The 19,735-nt window shown below is 53.2% G+C and overlaps 7 protein-coding genes across 7 annotated transcripts; 5 read left to right on the top strand and 2 right to left on the bottom strand.

Moving 5' to 3' along the window:
* Positions 1-1,534: 1,534 nt before the first annotated feature.
* BBA_05475 (carboxypeptidase S1, putative) lies at positions 1,535-3,475 on the top strand (the record flags this gene model as incomplete). The annotated part of the gene is made up of 2 exons (XM_008600572.1): positions 1,535-3,086; positions 3,165-3,475. The coding sequence occupies 2 exons, from the start codon at positions 1,535-1,537 to the stop codon at positions 3,473-3,475; spliced, it is 1,863 nt and encodes a 620-aa protein (XP_008598794.1).
* A 715-nt stretch (positions 3,476-4,190) lies between these two features.
* On the top strand, positions 4,191-5,022 carry BBA_05476 (uncharacterized protein; the record flags this gene model as incomplete). Its single annotated transcript, XM_008600573.1, has 3 exons — positions 4,191-4,387; positions 4,451-4,860; positions 4,925-5,022. The coding sequence occupies 3 exons, from the start codon at positions 4,191-4,193 to the stop codon at positions 5,020-5,022; spliced, it is 705 nt and encodes a 234-aa protein (XP_008598795.1).
* A 387-nt stretch (positions 5,023-5,409) lies between these two features.
* Positions 5,410-6,549, bottom strand: BBA_05477 (ubiquitin fusion degradation protein; the record flags this gene model as incomplete). Its single annotated transcript, XM_008600574.1, has 2 exons — positions 5,410-6,219; positions 6,280-6,549. 2 exons carry the CDS (start codon positions 6,547-6,549, stop codon positions 5,410-5,412), a joined length of 1,080 nt encoding a protein of 359 aa, XP_008598796.1.
* A 1,606-nt stretch (positions 6,550-8,155) lies between these two features.
* Positions 8,156-9,705, top strand: BBA_05478 (cellulase, putative; the record flags this gene model as incomplete). Its single annotated transcript, XM_008600575.1, has 2 exons — positions 8,156-8,620; positions 8,677-9,705. 2 exons carry the CDS (start codon positions 8,156-8,158, stop codon positions 9,703-9,705), a joined length of 1,494 nt encoding a protein of 497 aa, XP_008598797.1.
* Positions 9,706-10,229: 524 nt separating this feature from the next.
* BBA_05479 (Lin1 family protein) lies at positions 10,230-11,609 on the top strand (the record flags this gene model as incomplete). Its single annotated transcript, XM_008600576.1, has 1 exon — positions 10,230-11,609. One exon carries the CDS (start codon positions 10,230-10,232, stop codon positions 11,607-11,609), a length of 1,380 nt encoding a protein of 459 aa, XP_008598798.1.
* Positions 11,610-14,029: 2,420 nt separating this feature from the next.
* Positions 14,030-15,377, top strand: BBA_05480 (glyceraldehyde-3-phosphate dehydrogenase; the record flags this gene model as incomplete). Its single annotated transcript, XM_008600577.1, has 3 exons — positions 14,030-14,158; positions 14,437-15,121; positions 15,175-15,377. The coding sequence occupies 3 exons, from the start codon at positions 14,030-14,032 to the stop codon at positions 15,375-15,377; spliced, it is 1,017 nt and encodes a 338-aa protein (XP_008598799.1).
* A 1,054-nt stretch (positions 15,378-16,431) lies between these two features.
* Positions 16,432-18,796, bottom strand: BBA_05481 (uncharacterized protein; the record flags this gene model as incomplete). Its single annotated transcript, XM_008600578.1, has 2 exons — positions 16,432-18,178; positions 18,243-18,796. 2 exons carry the CDS (start codon positions 18,794-18,796, stop codon positions 16,432-16,434), a joined length of 2,301 nt encoding a protein of 766 aa, XP_008598800.1.
* Positions 18,797-19,735: the final 939 nt, after the last annotated feature.

Below are 19,735 nucleotides of genomic sequence, written 5' to 3' on the forward strand. Positions count from 1 at the left end.
CCGTTCCAGCTGCGGGTCCTTGGTCGCGAGCCAGCCATCAGCATGGACATTGCAGCATAGAGTCTCTCATATAGGCATTTAGTTTAGATCAGAAGTAAGATCGGGCTAATGGTCTAGGGGTATGATTTTCGTTTTGCATACACAGGGATACCGATGACCTCCGCACCGCAAGGTAGCAGGATTAGGTCCCCAGTAGTTTCTCTACGAAAGGTCCGGGGTTCAAATCCCCGTTGGTCCAATCTCATTTCTTTTTTTGCTTCCATTATCACTGTGCTTATAACAAGTTGATGGCTATTTTTATTTTTATTTTTTTAGTTCTTGTTGTTCTATCCCATTGATGCGAGAGATACCATTCCATCGTTTGTTCTTCGTCGTTGCCTGCGTGCTTGCGTCTGTGGCTTTCGAGGCAAGGGCTATCACTACGTCGGCCCAGCGTGTTACACCAGAGCAACTTGCAGAATACACACCTTACGCATAATATGACCTCTCGGGAAAATGGTTGATATTGTAAAGTCTATGTTTCAGCTACACTGTCCTGAAATCACCAACTGACAATCCTTTCAACGACAGGTGAGGCGCCGTCTGCTCGAGCCAGCTGAAACCGCATTCTTGCCCTCCGTTCCCTCTTTCGCACCCGTACTTCTAGAACGGACAGTCAACTTGACAATACCAGTTGGCTGAGAATAGCCGACACTTGCAAGGTCAGCATTGACCTGGAAATATAAACACCATGAGATTCGTGCAAGCGATGGTGCAGCATGGAAGTACCGAAAATAGCGTTGCTCTAGCTCCCCCCCCAGACGCGCCATCAGTGAAGCATCGCGTACGCCAGGCTGCTCCCGCCCGCGGCGACGGGCCGCGCCCCGTGGCCGCGTCGCCGGCTGCCATGCAAGAGCTCCGTCTGACTGAACGGCAGTACCGAGTTTCCATCACATGCACGGCCGATAGACCGGCATCTGCTGCAAGTCGGCTTCGCCTCGTCGCATTTGACCTTGCGGATGCGACACGTCAGGCAGCCCCTGCGTCTCGACGAGGCTGCGCCTGGGACGCGTCGTGCGTCGGGTATCGGGTACGTTGCTCCTTGTCATGGCTGACCTCTGAAAGTTGCGAGCACCATTTTTCTTTTTTTGGTCGAAGCCTGCTTGATTTATGGGGAGACTTATTTTGGGAATTTTTTGGGGAGTTGGCCGACGGAGGATCGACACGGCCTACGGACCTGCGATTGGAATGGTTCGCCAATTGCCAAGCCTCGCGGCTTATACGGGAGCCCACAAGGCTGCTAAGGAAATCAAGCATACATCAGCGCTCGAAATAGGCAAGTTCCGAATCCGACGAGATCTGTCAAGCGGAGCCCATGTACGTCTTTTGATTCGGCCGTTTCGGATTAGGTTGGCCTTATTTCGTGTCTGGGGCATCGTGGGAGGCATTAGTAACTGCGTTGCGGTATAAGTAGGGCTCAAAGGGGGAGAAGTGAAGTGAAAATCACAAAAATCACCCTGATACATTCCTACAAGCTACATGCAACAAGCGGACCATGAAACTGAAATTCGCCCTATTATTCTTTACTTCGCTGCTTACACTGAGCGTTGCCAAGCTCCCTGAAGATGCGACCGGTATTACGACAAAGCGAATAGACGGCCAGCCCGGAGTCTCCATTACTTACAAAGAGACCAAAATCTGCGAAACTAGAGCGAAAGCTTGGGCTGGATATGTGCACATGCCGTCATGGCATCTGAGTGAGATCCAGACCGCCGATCCATACAATGTGTCCATGTTCTTCTGGTACTTTGAGGCGCGCAACTCGCCATCCAACGCAACCACGGGCATCTACCTGGCTGGAGGACCTGGTGCGCCGTCTATTAGCGATCTTGCCTCCGGGACGGGGTCTTGCTACATCAAGGCCGACTCCAACAGCACCGAGGACAATCCTTGGTCCTGGAACAATGACATGAACATGCTGTATATTGACCAGCCGGTCAGCACGGGCTACTCTTACACTGAGCGCATTCACTCAACTCTCGACATGCTCTTCCTGGGCAATCCGGTGACGGAAACCGGCATTACGCCGTTTGAGGCATACGGCGGCTCCGTGCCTCCCGAAAACATCACCTTTCTCCATGGCACCTTTTCCAAGCAAAATCCAGACAAGACGGTCAACAGCACGCTGTCTGCCGCCAAGACGCTGTGGCACTTTTCGCAAGTCTGGTTCCCGCACTTTGCGGCGTACAATACGACCGACAAGAGAGTCGGCATCTGGGGCAACTCGTATGGGGGCTTCTACGTGCCCACCACGTCCTCTTACACGATGCAGCAAAACACCAAGATTCGCCAGGGAGCACTCAATGGAACAATCATTCCAATTGACGCTGTTGGGTGGACCAATGGATGTGTAGACATGCTATACCAGGGCGAATGGTTTCCCGAGCAAGCCTACAACAATACATACGACCTACAAGTCATCACTAAGGATGCGTACGAGGAGGCTCTGCACAACTTTACCGAGCCGGGAGGCTGTCGGGACCAGATCACCGAGTGTCGTCGCCTCGGCAACCTCTACGATCCTGACCATCTCAATACAAACTCCAAAGTCACCGACGCCTGTGCCGAAGCCACCCTCTACTGCTTCGGCTACGTCATGGGCGCATACGAGGCCGCAAGCAACCGCAGCAACTTTGACATGGCGCATCTCAAGCCCGACCCCTTTCCTCCCTCCTACACCAACGGCTTTTTCAACCAGGCGTGGGTGCAGCAGGAACTCGGCGTCGCCGTCAACTACACCTCGTCGCTGCTCGCCAACAATGTGCTACTCTACGCGACAGGCGACCCGGTACGCAACAGCGGGGTCGATATGCTGCAGTATCTGCTCGACAGCGGCGTCAAGGTGGTGATGATGTACGGCGACCGCGACTATCGCTGCCCGTGGAACGGCGCAGAGGGGCTCAGCCTGCAGCTGCAGTGGTCGGGCGGCGATGCTTTCCGGAGCGCGGGCTACGAGCGCGTCCAGACGAGTCGGTGCGCGAGCAAGGGCGTCGTTCGGCAGCACGGGAACTTGTCGTTTGCGCGCATCTTTGACGCTGGCCATGATGGTAAGCTTTCAAGACTCAGAGGCCAGAAGGAAAAAGAAGAGTACAAAGGATGAGCATACTAATAGTGTTTGGCTCCAGCCCAAGGATACCAGCCCGAAATCGTCTCGCAGCTCGTCAGCCGCGCCGTTGCTGGCAAAGACCTCGCGACCGGTCGACACGCGACAACTGGTCAGGGGGCCAACTACACAACTCAGGGGCCAATCAGTAGCTTTGCAATCAAGAACAAGCTGCCGGAGCCGCCAGCCTTCGAATGCAGCCTGTGGAATGTGCCGTCGTCGTGCACGCGGGAGCAGTACGAGGCTCTGGTGGCCGGCACCGCAGAGGTCAAAGACTACATGGTGGTTCAGCCTGCGGGAGGAAGTCCGGGGTCGATCATTCAAGTTTTGTAAAGTGACTACCGTCTCAAGTGAGGATGAGCTTCACCTGACCGAGTTCTCTCAGCCACTACAGAAGCTTCACTTTCTACACAGGTTGGACAGCATTGATGGGATGAGAGTACCAGGACGAATAGAGAAAATTCAGAGATGGAAATCGAAATCTAAGCCCAATATCCGTCGTTCTTCAAAAAAAGCTATGCCTGCAGGGATTTCTGTCCCTAATGGGGTGCCATTGCGAAGATATCGGATCGTCTGCTATTACCGAACCTACCAAACTCGCAATTCACAGGTACATAATCACAAGCTGAGAATTCGCCAGAAATTTCCGCATGTAGTCAAGGTGACCAGGGAGGGAGAATACTTGGCGGGGAACTGCCAACGCACAGAGCCAGATGAATACAGAAGCAGCTCACTTTTTACAGCCAAAAGTGAACTGCAGATAACAATTTTGGCCCAACATGGTAAAGTGACTTCACATTACAATCAGACCTTGTGAATCCTCTTTGTCCCAGCCTTTTTACTTTTTTTACCCCTCTTCTTTAGGTTGTCCCCTTTCTCTCTTATACCTTCAATCATCACACTCTTCCACAACCACAACAACCTACCACCTACACAACACTCTCTCTCATCTACACAACACTTTTCCTTCTTCTTCTACTTTATCCCTCCCTCCTGCATTATAATCCCCAAACCCCAAACCCCAATTACCCTACTGAGATCTCTTGCAATGGCCAGCACCACGACTGACGCCAACACTCCTAAGACCGGTGCCGTCAAGAGGTGGGATGGCAATGCCGAACGAGATCTCTGCCTCGCCATAATAATGGGCGGCAGTACCGATGGCGACAAGTTTCGCCCAGACTGGAATACCACCCACAGCGCAATGACTGCTCTTGGTTACGACTTTACCAAGGATGCCATGTCGTACGTATCCCCTCTTCCTGCCAATGATGAAAAGACTAAACAATGCCTAATCATCCGCTACAGTCAGCGATGGAGCAAGACCATCTTGAAAGAGTTCAAGAGTCGCCACTCGGATGTCGACCTCGCCTCGCCCGCATCATCACCCACCAAAATGACTCCCACCAAGCGCAAGAAGGCTGCCGCAGCAGCAGCCGCGGCCGCCACAACCACCTCTGACGAAGCCGCTTCCGACAGTGGTGCCGTCGAAGAGACCGTCGTGGCCGCCGCCGCTACTCCTCCTGCCACGCCCAAGGGTCGCAAGCGCGCTCCCGCCAAGCCCAAGGCCACTGGCCCTCCCAAGCCCCGTGGTCGCAAGCCCAAGTCGGCCGCGACGGTCAAGGGCGAAGAGGAAGAGGACGACGAGCCGACTCCTGCAAAGACTGCTGTCGAGAAGCCAGCAACCGCCAAGAAGGGGCCTGTGACCAACGCCAAGAGTAAGTAACGCGCCCGCCCAATCCCTTCAAGTCGCATCAAGTCCGTACTAACTCCCCACTGCAGACGAGGACGCCGACAAGGCCCCAGAGGATCAGCCCAGCCCTTCCAAAAAGGCCAAAGTTGAGCCTCAGGAGGACACTGAAATGACTGATGATGTTTGATCCCATCAGCCTTTTTATCTTTCTTTCATGTTGCTGCGGCTCTTCTAATATCCATGTGTCCATGAAAAGGACCCAATCTTTCTCTTTCGCTTTCATTACCCCATGATATTCATCCGCAAGAGTCGGACAGGAATAATATGATTTGCCTACAGATGGCGTTGCTGGCGCTTATTTAGCCATAACAAAGAATTCTAGTACATTCAGATTACTTTTGATAGTTAGCTTTCAGAATCACAGATCAAGCATGTTATTTGAGTCTGTCAACGCACAGTCGCAGGTGATTGTGAATGAATTCGCCATAGGTTTTGACACTATCTCACCTCTGACCCATAAGCAGTTCCCTTACAACGCCGCCGTGATATGTTTCAATTTGTTGCAAACGCTAATCTATCGGAGAGGTCTTCCATCCAGTCGGTGGCCCTCACCAGTGCCCTTCTTCTCGGGAGCCTTTTGCTTGCTGTCATCTTCGCCCTTGCGCTTGACGGTGCCCCTAAGACTCTGCCCTTGTCCGGCAAAATGAGGCTTGTCGGCATTCTCCCTCTCCTTCTCCCTATCTGCGTCGGTCTTGACGGGTGTAATCTCGTAGCCAAAGAATAGCTTGTTCGGCGCAAGACGTAGAGGCGCAGGAGCTCCAGTTATTCGGCGTGGAACGGCTGTTGTGTCAACAGGCACGGGTGTGGCTGGCTTTGGCGTGGCATTCTTGCTTCCCTTCTTGGCAATCCGCTGGCCCTCACCCAAAAAGTTGGTAGGATTGCTCGTGACGGACGGGGCGATGGCGGAGTAGTTGATTGCTTGGGCCATGGTGCCTTTGCTGTGTAGGACGCCCCCTGCCGGAACGCCGGGTCGTGTGCTTGGTGTGCTGGTACCGCTGTTTCGCTCTGGCTCGACGTAACCAACTGGAGGGGCAAAGTCTACAGACACATCGGTCTCAATCATGCTTACACCCATCTTGTCCGTCTCGGGCTTGACGTCCAATACCGCCACATCGTACACCTCATCGTTGTATTCGAAATTGAAGACATCTCCTTTGGTCAGCGTGGCAAAGTTTCGAAAAGCACGTTCCAGCACAGCCTTGGGGTCGCTAATCTCAAGAAAGTTGGTGGATTGCGGCTGAAGCTTGACCATCTTTGCCAGCTCGAGCAAGGTTGTTCGGATCTGAATCATGTCGCCGACTTCCATGCCTAGTGTCTCCATCATCTGTTTTGTGTCAGTAAAAAAAAAAAAAACCGACGATGAAACATTATTGAACAAGCCTACCCATTGTGGAATATAAGCTCTGCCTTCCTCTGCAATAAACTCGAGAACACCAGCGTGCGAATGACGTCCTTTCTCACCGTTGATGAGCTCCATCAGCAGAGGCCACTGCACATGAAGCTTGGACACCTTGTCGAGTGCAGAGGGCGGGAGAAGAATCTTGGAACCGTAGTTGAGCTCTGGTCGCTCGTTCCCGGGAGCCATGATGACGGGGTAGCATCTGTAGTATTCGTCGAATCGCTGAATAATCGGTCGTCGGCCGTGACGCGCCATGTTGTAGAGGTGATCCGCGTTGCCCGGATCAAAGTTACCTCCAAATCCAGGTTGATACTTGAAGTCGTTAGGAGGCAATCGATGCAGCGTGGGATAGGTAAAGGCTACATACCATGTTGCAGAAGTGAATGCGCCTGCCGCGCTGGGTAGATTTGTGGCGGGGTGATGCAGGAGCTCGAATATGGCTTTCTGTAACCGTCGTCTCGGGGTAATTCGCCTGATGACTAGGTAGGCTTTATGAACCAAGTATTAAATCGTCAGCGATTTTGTCGCTTGTTTCTGTCACAGTGTTGTTGCGTGCGAAAGATGCTGCTGCTGGAGCGAAGTCGCCTCTTTGATCTCTCTGAGGCAGCAAGCGGAATGACGCAGGGACTAAACCGCTTTAGTCATCCAGGCAATAACCATGTACTGAACGCCATCAGCACAACACAACAGGCACAAAAGCTTATACGCTTCAATTTACGTAGAATATATTGAGTTGTGTAAAACTAGAAAAAAATTTCGCTCAACTGATTGGCCGAGATGCGACTGCTTGAACTTCCCATGAGGTTGTGCCGCCCTTTGGCCAACTTTCGCCGAAGGGATACTTTCAAGCAGTGATACCATCATATCATTGGTGCATGAAGCGATCTCACCTTATGGGCTTGAAAAATCGTCCATGATGAATTTGCAACTGCAACGCCCATCTGCTGTGCCATCTTGCAAGAATGACAAATGTGCTACCCGGAATGAGTCTTTTGGGCTATGGTCGCTTCTCACAAAGCGATAGCTACACCACCCCCGTAGCACGGCAGTCGAATATACCTATTACCATGCTTGAACAACACATTTGAAAATGCTAGATACTTTCCGCGGATCTTGATTGTGGGCAATTCGAAAGCTTTGTTGGGGTTGTGAAGATGGAGACCAGCGTCGATAAAATCGAATTAGGCATTTTGGCAGGGCAATCTTGCACGTGTAATTCGATGATTCAGTCGAACCGTACTCATGAGATCACTGCGTGGTGTCATTCCAATATTGGAAGCTTAGCTGACCTTCTAGAGTTGGTTAGCTGCGTCTGTGCTCACGTCAAATACCAAAGCGGCGTCTGCACCATATCAGCAAGTCTGCATGAATGCATGTAAACTTCAATACGGTGACGAAGTAATAAATCTACTTGTCGAGTGAAAGCACTAGAAGTGATTAATCATATAACAGTACGCATATTCATATGCTTCACAATGACGAGCAAGTGATTATGCACTCGCAGGATTGAAACACTGTAAGTTGTTCATCTCGTATAGACGTGCATTCTTAGACTAGCCCTGCCGGTAGTCGAGGCGGAACTTTGTAACCCCGCCAAGTTTGCACTGATTTCAGCCAGTAAGACATGCAGAAGAGATGGAAAGTCGCATGGACTACCTTCAGATTAATTTACGCTCGGTGTAAAGAAGGGCTCGGATGCGCTACTTGACCGCGTCATACGACAACGGGAGAAGCCGCCGCTAGATACACTTCGCTCACTATAGAAAGGAAATGGTCTTTTTAAAGCACTTAAAGCACGGCCCGAACGCTGCAGAGTTGAATCTCTGTCTAGCAACCCCAAAGACGATCCGTCATCTCCAACATGATCGCCAAAAACACTGCGCTCTGGCTACTCGCCGTGACAAGCGGCGAAGTGTTCGCCCAAGATGCAGAGGCTTGGTACAAGGCCCATCCTGGCATGGCCCTTATCAAAAAGGTGAACCAGGACACGCATCAAATCGTCGATGAATACGGTCGAACTCGTTTTTTCCATGGCACCAATGTTGTCATGAAGGAGGCTCCGTGGTATCGTCCAATGGAGTGGACTCCAGGGGTCTCGACCTTTGGTGAACAGGATGTCCAAAACCTTCATGAATTGGGCGTAAATATCGTTCGTCTCGGACACAGCTGGGCTGGCGCCGAACCTGTGCGAGGCGAATACAACCAGACATTTCTGGATATTATGAAGCAGCAGACGAAGCTGGCAGAGGAGCAGGGTATCTACGTCTTGGTGGATGTTCATCAAGACGTACTGGCGCAGCAACTCTGCGGCCACGGCGTACCTGATGTTAGTCTCTCCAAGAATGTCTGATTTGACCAACTCGTTAACCAAACAAAACATAGTGGTTCGTCAAGAAAGACTGGATTACGGGCTTCAGACGATTTCCGTTTCCTCTCAAATTTGAACCATTTACTACCGATAGCCAGGGCTTTCCCTCACCCCAATCGCAATGCAACACTATTGACTGGTCCCTCAACTATCTAACAGTCGCTGTGGGAAATGCTTTCGGAAGACTATATAATAACTTTGATGGCCTTGGTGACGCTTTCGCTGCGTACTGGAAGAAGTTGGCTGCGGAATACGTCGACACCAGCAACATCGTTGGCTACAACCTGCTGAATGAGCCTTGGGTTGGCGATACATTTGCAGATCCGACACTGCTAATACCGGGAGTTGCCGACCGCAAGGTACTTGAGGGGCTTTGGAATCGCGCATCAAAGCAAATCAGGACAGTTGACAATGACACGTTGATTTGGTTCGAGGGCGCCACCCTTGACATACTCTCGGGCTTCAACAACGTGCCGCTCGGAGACGGATCAAAGACGGTGCACTCGTTCCACTACTACCGTCCACCGCAGCTCGGCTCCATCTCCGACACTCTGGCCAACCGTCACAAGGATAATGTACGGCTCAAGACTGCTGGTGTCCTGACAGAGCTGACATTTTGGATGGGCGACGACAAGCAAATGAAGGCCATGGATGAGGCTGTCAAGGCCAGCGACGCCAACATGGTGTCGTGGCTCGGGTGGGCATATGAGAACCTCTACAATGGAACCTCGGGGCAGCCTTACCCCGAGCTGCAAAAGCACTACAGCCGAGCATATCCAGCGGCCGTTGCAGGCACGCCAAAGTCGTTTGGATTCGACGAGAGCTCGGGAACTTTCAAGCTGCAATTCACAAGCGACCCAGCCATCGATGCGCCTACAGAGATTATTCTGCCTGCGTCAACCTTTCCCAATGGATACAACGTTCAATTTACGCCCGAGACCAGCTTGGTTCAGCATGAGTGGGACGATCGTACTTTGAGCCTCTTCACCTCCCAATCCCTTCCATCGGGCACCTCCATTTCTGTCACCATCACTCGAAAGTAGTGGCAGGCATCCTGGAGTGGCACTTGCCTTATAGTAACGTTCCTATATCAATATTGACGGAAATTATCTCACGTATAAATACATATGTACATCTATACATGTATATAGTTGAAATTAGGAACAAGCGAATAATTACTTTTCAACCATCTGCGTTTAATTATCCATCAGAATGTAAATTTAGCCTCGAGTTCTGGGTTTCGGAAGTCATAAAAATCTGGAAAACCCAAGCTTTTTTTTTTTTGGAAAAAAAAAAACAAGAGGAAAGAATGGCATTTTGTTTGTTACTTGTATCCCAGTTGCCTGCATCTGTAGTAGAAGCTCAAGGTAGTTGGCTAATAAGTGGGCCGACGTGGATATCTTGAAGCTCCAAAACGAACGACTCGATCTGACCTGATCATGCGCCGCACACTCTGAGCTTCTTACCGATACGATCAGGCCTGAAGCATTATTCTAAGGCTCGATCATTTTTTTCTAGCTTCTGAATTTGAATACCTACGATCCAACACACACATCCAACACACACAATGTCGTCTCGTCACGGTGCCGGCCGGCCTCGTCGCGATGGCGAGACCTTTGCCAGAACACATCATCACGACAACGACCCAGAGGACGATTCGCGAGTAAAGTTTGATGTACGAAATCCATCTACCCTAGCACCTGATGCGCGAGAAGACGACGCGGTCCTCGATGCGGACGTAATCGGTGGCAGCGCTGCGACGAAGCGTGGTGCCGTCAATCTCGATGGTTACGATAGCGACTCAGACAACGATACCTTCAACGCTCGAGCAGAAAGCCGAAAGAAGGGCAAAGTGGACCTCAACGAACAACTAGACAACTACGACAGTAAAGCTACGCACGGTGGACCATCGACCGCCAAAAACGACGACGATGATGATGATGACATGTTTGCAGCGGCCGATGGCGAGGAAAGAGAAGATGACGATGACGGCCCCCAGACTTTTGCAAAAAAAAAGAAAAAGGTGCAATTCATGGAAGTTGATGAGATTGAAGGCCAGGAGCAGAAGAGCAAGAGCGGCGGCACGATACACTTGGACGATGACGAAAGTAGTGACGCGGAATCAGAAAAGGAGCTTCTTGCTCTAGAGGAAGGTGTGGATGAAGAGGTCGGCGCTGGCGGTCTCAAGCGCAACGCTCCCAAAGTGGAAGCCTTCAATCTTAAAGACGAGATGGAGGAAGGACGATTTGACGATCAAGGCAATTACGTCCGCAAAGCGGGTGACCCTGACGCTGTGCACGACAACTGGTTGAATGGACTGAACAAGAAGGACATGAGAAAGGCGGCAGAAGCTCACGAAAAGCGTGAGTCAGAGGCCAGGAAGCGTCGGCTAGAGGACGACGGTCTTTTGAGCTCTGATCTTCTCAAGAACCTGATTATCCACTTGGAACGAGCAGAGACGCCACTGGAAGCGTTGGCACGCCTGGGCAAGGGCCAGAAAAAGACGAAAAAAATTCCGCAGTGGAAGCTCAAGAAGATGAACAAGGGCATGGACGTGGACCAGGCCGCAGAGCAACCAGACCCGGAACAAGTGCGGATAAAAAATGCGATTGGCGGCATCACAGAGGCAGCCGACAAGCTGCTTAGTCGTGGGTTTGAGGACATCTACGACCAAGAGCGTGAGATTTTGGTCCGCGAGTACCGCAAGGAGTCTGGGGAGGACTGGATCGAGCCTGCACGAGAGGAAGAGGAGCCGCCGGCAACCGAATCGGCAGGCAAGTGGGAGTTTCGCTGGGTAGACGGCCGAGATGATGGGTCGACGCAAGGGCCATTCGACGGTTCAGCGATGAAGGCATGGCAGGATGCCGGCTACTTTGGGCAGGGCATCGAATTCCGGCCTGCTGAAAGCTCGGCCGAGTGGTCCAAAGAAGCACCTTCGTTTATTTGATGGCAGACTACCGGCGACACAAGCACCAAATGGGGCAAGAAGTCTCTGCAAGCTTGAGACAAGCAGACCTGTGGCCCGGGCAAGGCGAGCTGCAGCACCGTTGGACCAGGCTAGACCACTTGGCACGTTGGGCTGTCCAATAGACAGCGCCTTGCTACCACCACATTGTCAAATCTCGGGTGAGAGTTTGGGGTTGAATGCAAGTCGAGACCGCCGTCTGGCGCCCCGGATTCTTCCCCCAAGAAAGCGCCAATGCTGACCCGTTTCTTCTGCCGAGCAATGCCGGGGCAAAACGGCTTTGAGCGGCTGCTTGGTGGCGCGCCGAGCAGGCAAGGAAGACGGGCAGAGAGAGCAGCGCACCCGTTCTGCTCCGGCCGCGGGGTGGAACAAGTGGATTAAGACGGGCAGCGCAGGCCCTGCGGTTATCGTGATGCGCCCGAACCTGGCCGCGTCTAAGTGGGACGGGAGCGTATAACGATGTGGTAACAGAAAACCAAATATATTACAAACAAAGATAGACTGCACCTATTCCCGATGGTTGTGTAAAGGGCAAAATCGCGTACATGGACGGACGGCGCCGTGCTCCCCTCCCCACACCCGCGAGAAACTGGCTGGTTATGCAATTACAAGAGATGCCGTCCCCTCCCCATGTCCTCCCTCACTCAATAATGTATATGAGTGATTTTCTCAGTGACCTTTGGATCTTTCTTTGACCTGGTCCTTATCGGCGGCTGCAAGATGATAAATACCAGCGGAGTGCACTGTAACAGCCTAGCGCTGTTGCTAATATATTACGAATGGAATGGGGACGCCGGTACTCGGAAGATACCAGAGGTGGTGTCTGCCAACAGCAGGTGACCGGGTTGAGACGGAGGGAGGAAGTACCTCACAAGTCCCCACCGCCGGACTTGCTTCAAAACAGCCCAATCCATAGACGAGTGAGTTAGTTGTGAAGCGGTGCAAGAAAATGCGATGAAAAAAGTGGCGGTACTTGGGAGACCCGCCCGGTAGAAAAAGACGCAGTCTGGGCAAAACAACTGCGCCAACAGGGTGCGTTGACGTTGCCGCATGGTGAGCCCAGTGAAAATGACTTGGTATTCGGGCCTTGTCTGTTATCTAGGCAGGTAATCGGCCCTGCACCGGCTGCCAGGTGCAGAATAGTGGTGAATGTATAATGCGATCGAGTCAGACGGCGCCAGATCGGAGTATTTTGCGCGCGAGGACAAGGGTTGGGTATGCTCCGGCGCGACCGAACAAGATGGCCAGACATGGGATCAAAATTAGTTGATTCGCCTTTTGCTTGGACAAAGATTACGAGAGCAGTGCCATCCCAGTGGTCAACCATGGCAATTCCGTCTTGGCCCACGAGGCACTCAACGACTTTTGCTAGTCAGGAGGAGGTTGAAACAAGGGGAAGCTCGTCCATGTGCATTATTGATGACCAAGAGATTAGTGTCGACGAGCAGGATCTTGGCCGTTCACAGTAATAAGCAAAGATTATTTTTGCGTAGCGGGCAAGCGAGATGGCGGCCAAAGTTTGCGCAGACACACACGGGTTGACGGGTTGCCCGCACGCAGGCAGGCAACACGAAGCTTGGGAGCTCGACGTCAGTAAAGTGGGGGAGGGGAAGCAACCAGAACAAGAGCAAGTGAGTGGGATGAAGCTTGCTGCAACGAAAGCTCGAGCGTCGATGGAGCTGTATTGACAGGTGAATACAGATGGATTCATTGTGTTATGATAGAAGCTAAAGAACCTGTGCGGCTAATTGACCAGGATAGCTGTCACCAAATATGTACTCAAGCACCAAGGGTGATACTGTTGTGACGACGAGCGTTGCCCCTCTGCCCCTCCATGGGGACCTGCAGCAACTTGAGCCAGCCACTGGTCGAGTAAAGGGCGCTATTTTAGAGACGCCGACCTGGTCGGTACCTACCTAGTGTGCTCAGGTATGACCAAGGCGGTGCTGGAGGAGGGGGCGACAATCAGGCCAGCGCCTGCAACTCTGCCCCTAAAACAACCTCAGTGGCTATTGACGACCTTCTAGCGCATGTTTTTCAGTGACAATGGCCTTTTTTTCCCTTGCTCTGGCAGAGCCCCAGAATCCGCGCCCACGACTACAAAACCATTTGCCCGCCCCTCCTCCGCCGCCGCGACACCCTTTTTTCTTCTCTCCATATACCTCATCCTCGAATCGAAGGACCAAAAGTGAGTTTTCCCATTCGTCCCATTCCATCTCGAGCTTCATTGCTGCTTCTTCTCCCTCATCATCTACATCTCCATAGCTCGCTCCCTCACCAGAGAAGCTGCGCCGTTTTCCCCTCAACGACCCCGCCATCCGCCACCGAAAAGCTACCCCTCGCTAACCACCAAACGCCTCAACAGGTTTCTCTCTTCCACCTCACCCTTTTAATCAATAACAATGGCTCCCGTCAAGGTTGGCATCAACGGTTTCGGCCGCATTGGTCGCATCGTCTTCCGCAACGCCGTCGAGCACAACGACATCGACGTTGTTGCCGTCAACGACCCCTTCATCGAGGTCAAGTACGCTGTGAGTTTCACTTCCTTCACCAATCATATTCATAGCTTTGCCCGCGTTCCACTAGCTTGTTGCTGCTTCCGTCTGTGATTGCGGGGTGGTCGACATGTCAATCGCAGTCGGTTACCTGTGCCAAAAACACATGTAGCCACGCTACCGTTGCTAGTGATGAAGCCATGGTCTGGGCTGAAGAGCCACACCATAGCCGATGCTAGCTTCACTGATGCCAGCGCAAACAACGTTGCCGCGCCTCCTCATCACCAACAAGCTGCTAACCCAGCACCAAACAGGCCTACATGCTCAAGTATGACTCTTCCCATGGTCTTTTCAAGGGCGAGGTTGCCATTGACGGCAACGATCTTGTCATCAACGGCAAGAAGGTTCGCTTCTACGGCGAGCGCGACCCCGCCGCCATCCCCTGGAAGGAGACCTCGGCCGAGTACGTTGTCGAGTCCACTGGTGTCTTCACCACTACCGAGAAGGCCAAGGCGCACTTGCAGGGCGGTGCCAAGAAGGTCATCATCTCGGCTCCCTCTGCTGATGCCCCCATGTACGTGATGGGTGTCAACGAGAAGAGCTACGACGGCTCCGCCGACGTCATCTCCAACGCCTCTTGCACCACCAACTGCCTGGCTCCCCTTGCCAAGGTCATCCACGACAAGTTCGGCATTGTTGAGGGTCTCATGACCACCATTCACTCATACACTGCCACCCAGAAGACCGTTGACGGTCCCTCCGCCAAGGACTGGCGCGGTGGCCGTGGTGCTGCTCAGAACATCATTCCCTCCAGCACCGGTGCCGCCAAGGCTGTCGGCAAGGTCATCCCCGAGCTCAACGGCAAGCTCACCGGCATGTCCATGCGTGTCCCTACCGCCAACGTTTCCGTTGTCGACCTGACTGCTCGTCTTGAGAAGGGCGCCAGCTACGACGCCATCAAGGCTGCCATCAAGGAGGCTGCTGATGGTCCTCTCAAGGGTATGTCGAACCACACCTGAACATGTATCGACGGCATACTGACTGCTTAACAGGCATTCTCGGCTACACTGAGGACGAGGTCGTTTCCACTGACCTCAACGGCAACACTAACTCCTCCATCTTCGATGCCAAGGCTGGTATCTCCCTCAACGACAACTTCGTCAAGCTGGTCTCCTGGTACGACAACGAGTGGGGCTACTCCCGCCGTGTCCTGGACCTTATCTCCTACGTCGCCAAGGTCGACGCTTCCAAATAGGATGAGGATTCCTCAGCTAAGCCAAGGCTATAATGCGACACTGTGGGATGACTGTGTCGGCTAGCTGGGGCGGGGCGGGGACGGAAAACTGAGTAAAATATGATATTAATGAAGAAATACAAAAATTACATGAATACCAATCTTGCTTTCGTACGTCTTGTCCCTGCGCATGCGTAATCCCGTTGTGATGCTCGTCGGGTTGTGGTGCTGACTACCTTGCACATCACTGCACATGTCCTGTGTAGTTATTGGTAAACATCATTTCTTGGTTGAGCAGTGGCACAACGTCCGATTCGACCAACGGCGGGTGTAATCGGTCCAAATTTGATCAATTAACCAACAGAACCCAATATAAGAGAACCTGCCAAAAAACCTTGCCGTCTAGAAACCGTCTGTCCCGCTACATCTACGTTTGCTTTCTTGCTTCAAGCATACACATCCCCCGCTCTCCCAAGCACAGGGTGAAAAGCGACAAGGACACAAAACATGAAAGCAACTCTAGAGAAGTGACACATTACCAATAATAGCGCCACATCCTTCTGCGTGTGCGAAATGAGATGAAAAGAATTCTCGATTGCATGGATTTGGTTCTCGCTTCTACCCCATTTGCTCGCTTCATTGCCCCGTTGCGTCTCGCCTATAAGTAACAAGAAAGAAAGAAAAAAACGATTCTCGCCAACCACACATGTCCCGAAATTTTCCCTCCATCTTTCTGCCTCATGTCCTTTCCAGATTTTCTCATCTCTCTTGCCAAATACAACATAATAAAAACAGTGAATAAAAAAGAAAGACCGAAAATGTCAAGAACGCCGCCGTTTAAATGGTGAATGGGGACAAACCAACTGGCGACAGTCATGCTGTGCCCATTCTGGGTATAAAAAAAAAAGGTCCAGAGATTACTCTTCCTCTCCATGCAACAAAGAGCGCTTTCTGATTAACCAAGTGCCTCCCTCTCCCCTGTGCCTGCCTGCTTGTCGCCTTTTTGGTTTCCGATGCGGCCACCATCCCCGTCAAGTCTTCATGGCCACAAAGAGGGGCGCGCCCCAGCTTCCTTTCACCTCCCATAGTCGCGAGGCGTCAGCTCCGGGGCCCAAGAAACATCTTCCTCGGCGCACCACCGCCTCATGACCCGAAGCGTCGTCTCGGTCACGTCGTCCAGGCTCCACCATGGCGAGATGTCGGCGCGCAGGCGCGGGTTGTCGATCAAGGTGTAAGCCTCGCGAATCTGACCCAGGGCGCGGTTGCGCACCCGCTCGTGCTCAATAATCGCCTTGTTCAGATTGGGCTGAGGCGGCTGCGCCAGAATGTGTGTAAGTATGTGGTCCGTGGTAAACATCTGCAGCATCAGGACCAGCGCAAGGGCGGGGCGGGCAGAATGGGGGGGCTGGAGCTCGACAAGGTAGTAATCTATCAACGGGAACAAGCTCGTCCAGCCCTGGATGTCGATTTTTCTGCCAGCCTCGATACTGCGAAGGTCCTGAGCCTGGAAGGCATGCATAAAGCACAGGATGCTCTCCAGGGCACGCATGAACGCAACCTTAACAGAGGACGTGGTGTGCCCATCGCTGGCTGTCCGCGGCTGACTGTCCTTGGAGTTGGCCATGGCACTGTGACGTGCCTTGAAGGCCCGTTCGGCTTCGTGCTTGAGCCGTTTGCCCGTGACCCTCAAGCGCTCTTCCTTCTCGCGCAGCTCATTGGTGTCCAGCTTAGCCGGAGCAATGCCATTTGGTCGCTTGTCACCGGTCCCAGTCGACGATGGCGTCCTTCTCATCGATTCGCCAGGCGTGTGAGCAGTCGCGGTGTTTGAGTTGACGCGGGACATGGACGTGTGGCTTCTTCTCGGTGGAGTCGTGGGCCGGCGGCTCGCGTTCGGTATGTCCGAGGACCTCGATTTCTTCATGGCCACGGAGTCAGCTTCGGGTGCGGCAGGAGGACGCTTCCGAGCATATTGTCGATCGTTATCCGTAGAACGATCCCGATCGTGTCGACTAGGGTCACGATCGCGACCGCGGCTAGGCGGAGTTGTGGTAGGCAGCGCCATAATACGCCGAAACGACTTGCGCAGACCTTTGGGGACCTTTAGGGTCACAATCAGCTCCGCACGGTGCTTTGGCATCTCATCTAGACTCTCGTCTGTAGAAAAGCTCTTTTTTCGTTTGGCCGCAAGAGCCTTCTTCTCTTTGGGCCGCTCGTCAGGTTCAGGTGAGCCTTGCTCTCTTTGTCGCAGAGCGGCCTCGATTATGGGTGGAAGCGTTGGAGATAGAAGTGCCGGCAGAGTTCTCGTGGGCTTGCGCTTCTTTTCTTCTGCCGGTTGCTCCGGTTTCTTTGGCCGCGGTGGCGTGCCATCGGCTCTTCTTCTGTCTTGTTTCAACAACGAATCGTCGTCGTAACCAGGACCCAGACGCAGTGGTGATAACAGTGGCGGAACCACGGGCTTTTTCGGACTTTCCTGTCTCGGCGTATGCCTACCAACTGTGGCAGGATGGCCCCCGTTCACCGAATCACCACGAGAACGATTTGCGGGGGACGCGCCCTTATTCGAAACTGAGCCACCTGGAAGGGAGCTCTTGCCATTCAGCAGCGGAGAGTCTCTATGATTAGCGCCTTGGAGCAATGGATTCCGCTTTCGTACAGGATCGTCACGGTTAGGCAGGCGATCGTCATTTGGTCGTGTGTTCTCGGGTCGACTTCGCTTTTGCGGTCGAGCATCGTCGTCGTGGTCTGCAACGCGCTTCTTGCTGCCAGGCGATGGTGGTCGAGGTGGCAGAGGGTAGTTCTTAAGCGGTGGCTTCGCTGGTAAGCTGCGTGGTGAATTAGCCAACAAGTCTTATTGATGATGAACTTCAACTTTAGAGAAGTTTCTACCTCGTATCCGCAAGGCTGACATCTCTCGGACGTTGCTTTCCCTCGGTAGAATCCCTTGAGCGGTCCTTCCGCGCGTCGCTAGGTCGCGCATCAAGTGATCTTCTGGGGTCGGTGCTGGTGCGAGCATCACCGGCAGGGCGTGTCCCAGAGCCAGCTAGGGACTTTGATGGAGATGCGCCAGCGCGTTCGGATTCTCGAAGTCTGGAGACGGCGGGCTCCGGGGGTGATGCGGCGGCGGTCTTCTTATTTTTATAGTCGCTCAGCGACAGCTTCTTCTTTTCGCCGCCAGCCTTGGAAAGCGCGGTCACGTCCCGCGCCACGGGCTTGGAGGGTTCCTCACGCATATCGTAGTCGGGACGGGTGAGGAGAACGCCGCGATCGGCTTCGGCAAGTAAGGTCGAGTACTGGAGGCGAGTGCTATGCCACTCCTCTGGGCGTAGATGGTCGTCAGGGCGGGGGCGGTATCGCCAGTCGGGATGATTGGAGAGATAGTATGGCGTGTCGGGTAATGTGCGCTGCGTCAACAGCTCGACCGTCTTTGCCGCAGCTTCCATTGCGCGAGGGCCCAATTCATACCGGAGAGGCACGGGTGGATTGCGCAGTACCCTGGGGAGGACGGGGCCGAAGTCTGCTCGGCCCCGAGGCAGGGTAAGTAACGGACGCGAGGCGAGGTGAGGCGAGGCGGCTGGATGGACTCGATAGACGAGAGAAATAGACGCGCGTAGATGGCTGGTTGCGATTGTCAGCACGCAGAAGGCGGCGACACGAGATCGAGGGAGTCGTGGATGGAGGCGGACCTGCGTGTGTTTGTCGCGAAGCGTCGGGCCGGGGTTGGGGAGGAGAGATGTGTCGCAGCGAAAAGCGGCCGAGGCGGGCTGTCCGAGACAAGCAGTAGCCTGGCAATGATTTCGCGGCGTTGAAAGAGGCTCTGGACCCAGGCGCGGCGAGCAAGGCGTAATTGAGGGCACCTTGGAGATGGGACTCGCTCTCGCGGTGATGGTTCTGGGTGGGACGTATGTTGCAGCGCGCAGGCGGCAGAGGGCCAGTAGCAGCGGAAACAGAAGAATTGGCTGGTGTGGCGGAGAAACCGCGCGCGGCTGACGATGGACCCAGCTAAAAAGCGAGTGTTATTATGGTACACTGTGCCTGTCAACTGTGTGTGGGTTTTTTATGCGGCTACCCACGATGACTTGTTGGCATGCACAAAGGGCATTCGAAAATCGAAAACAGAGCAGAGACGAAGAATGCCTACCTATCTTTCTCTTCGATTTGCTGCAGCAGTGCTGAAAAGGGTGTAGGTGGAAAAGAAAGGCAAGATTTGAGGGTGATGGTGACAAGAGAAATACGCTACGGCGCTGCAGCAAGTTTTTGCGGCTTGCCCAGCCAGCAAAGTATAGAAGCAGCACTACTCCGTAATATTATTTGGTGCAAACACTCCGCGCTGCTACGGATGTGGCCATTGGTTGATTCGTGATCTCGCCAACGCATAGTTG

Source organism: Beauveria bassiana, assembly GCF_000280675.1.
Source record: "Beauveria bassiana ARSEF 2860 unplaced genomic scaffold BBA_S00014, whole genome shotgun sequence".
In the NCBI taxonomy this organism is placed as follows: domain Eukaryota; kingdom Fungi; phylum Ascomycota; class Sordariomycetes; order Hypocreales; family Cordycipitaceae; genus Beauveria; species Beauveria bassiana.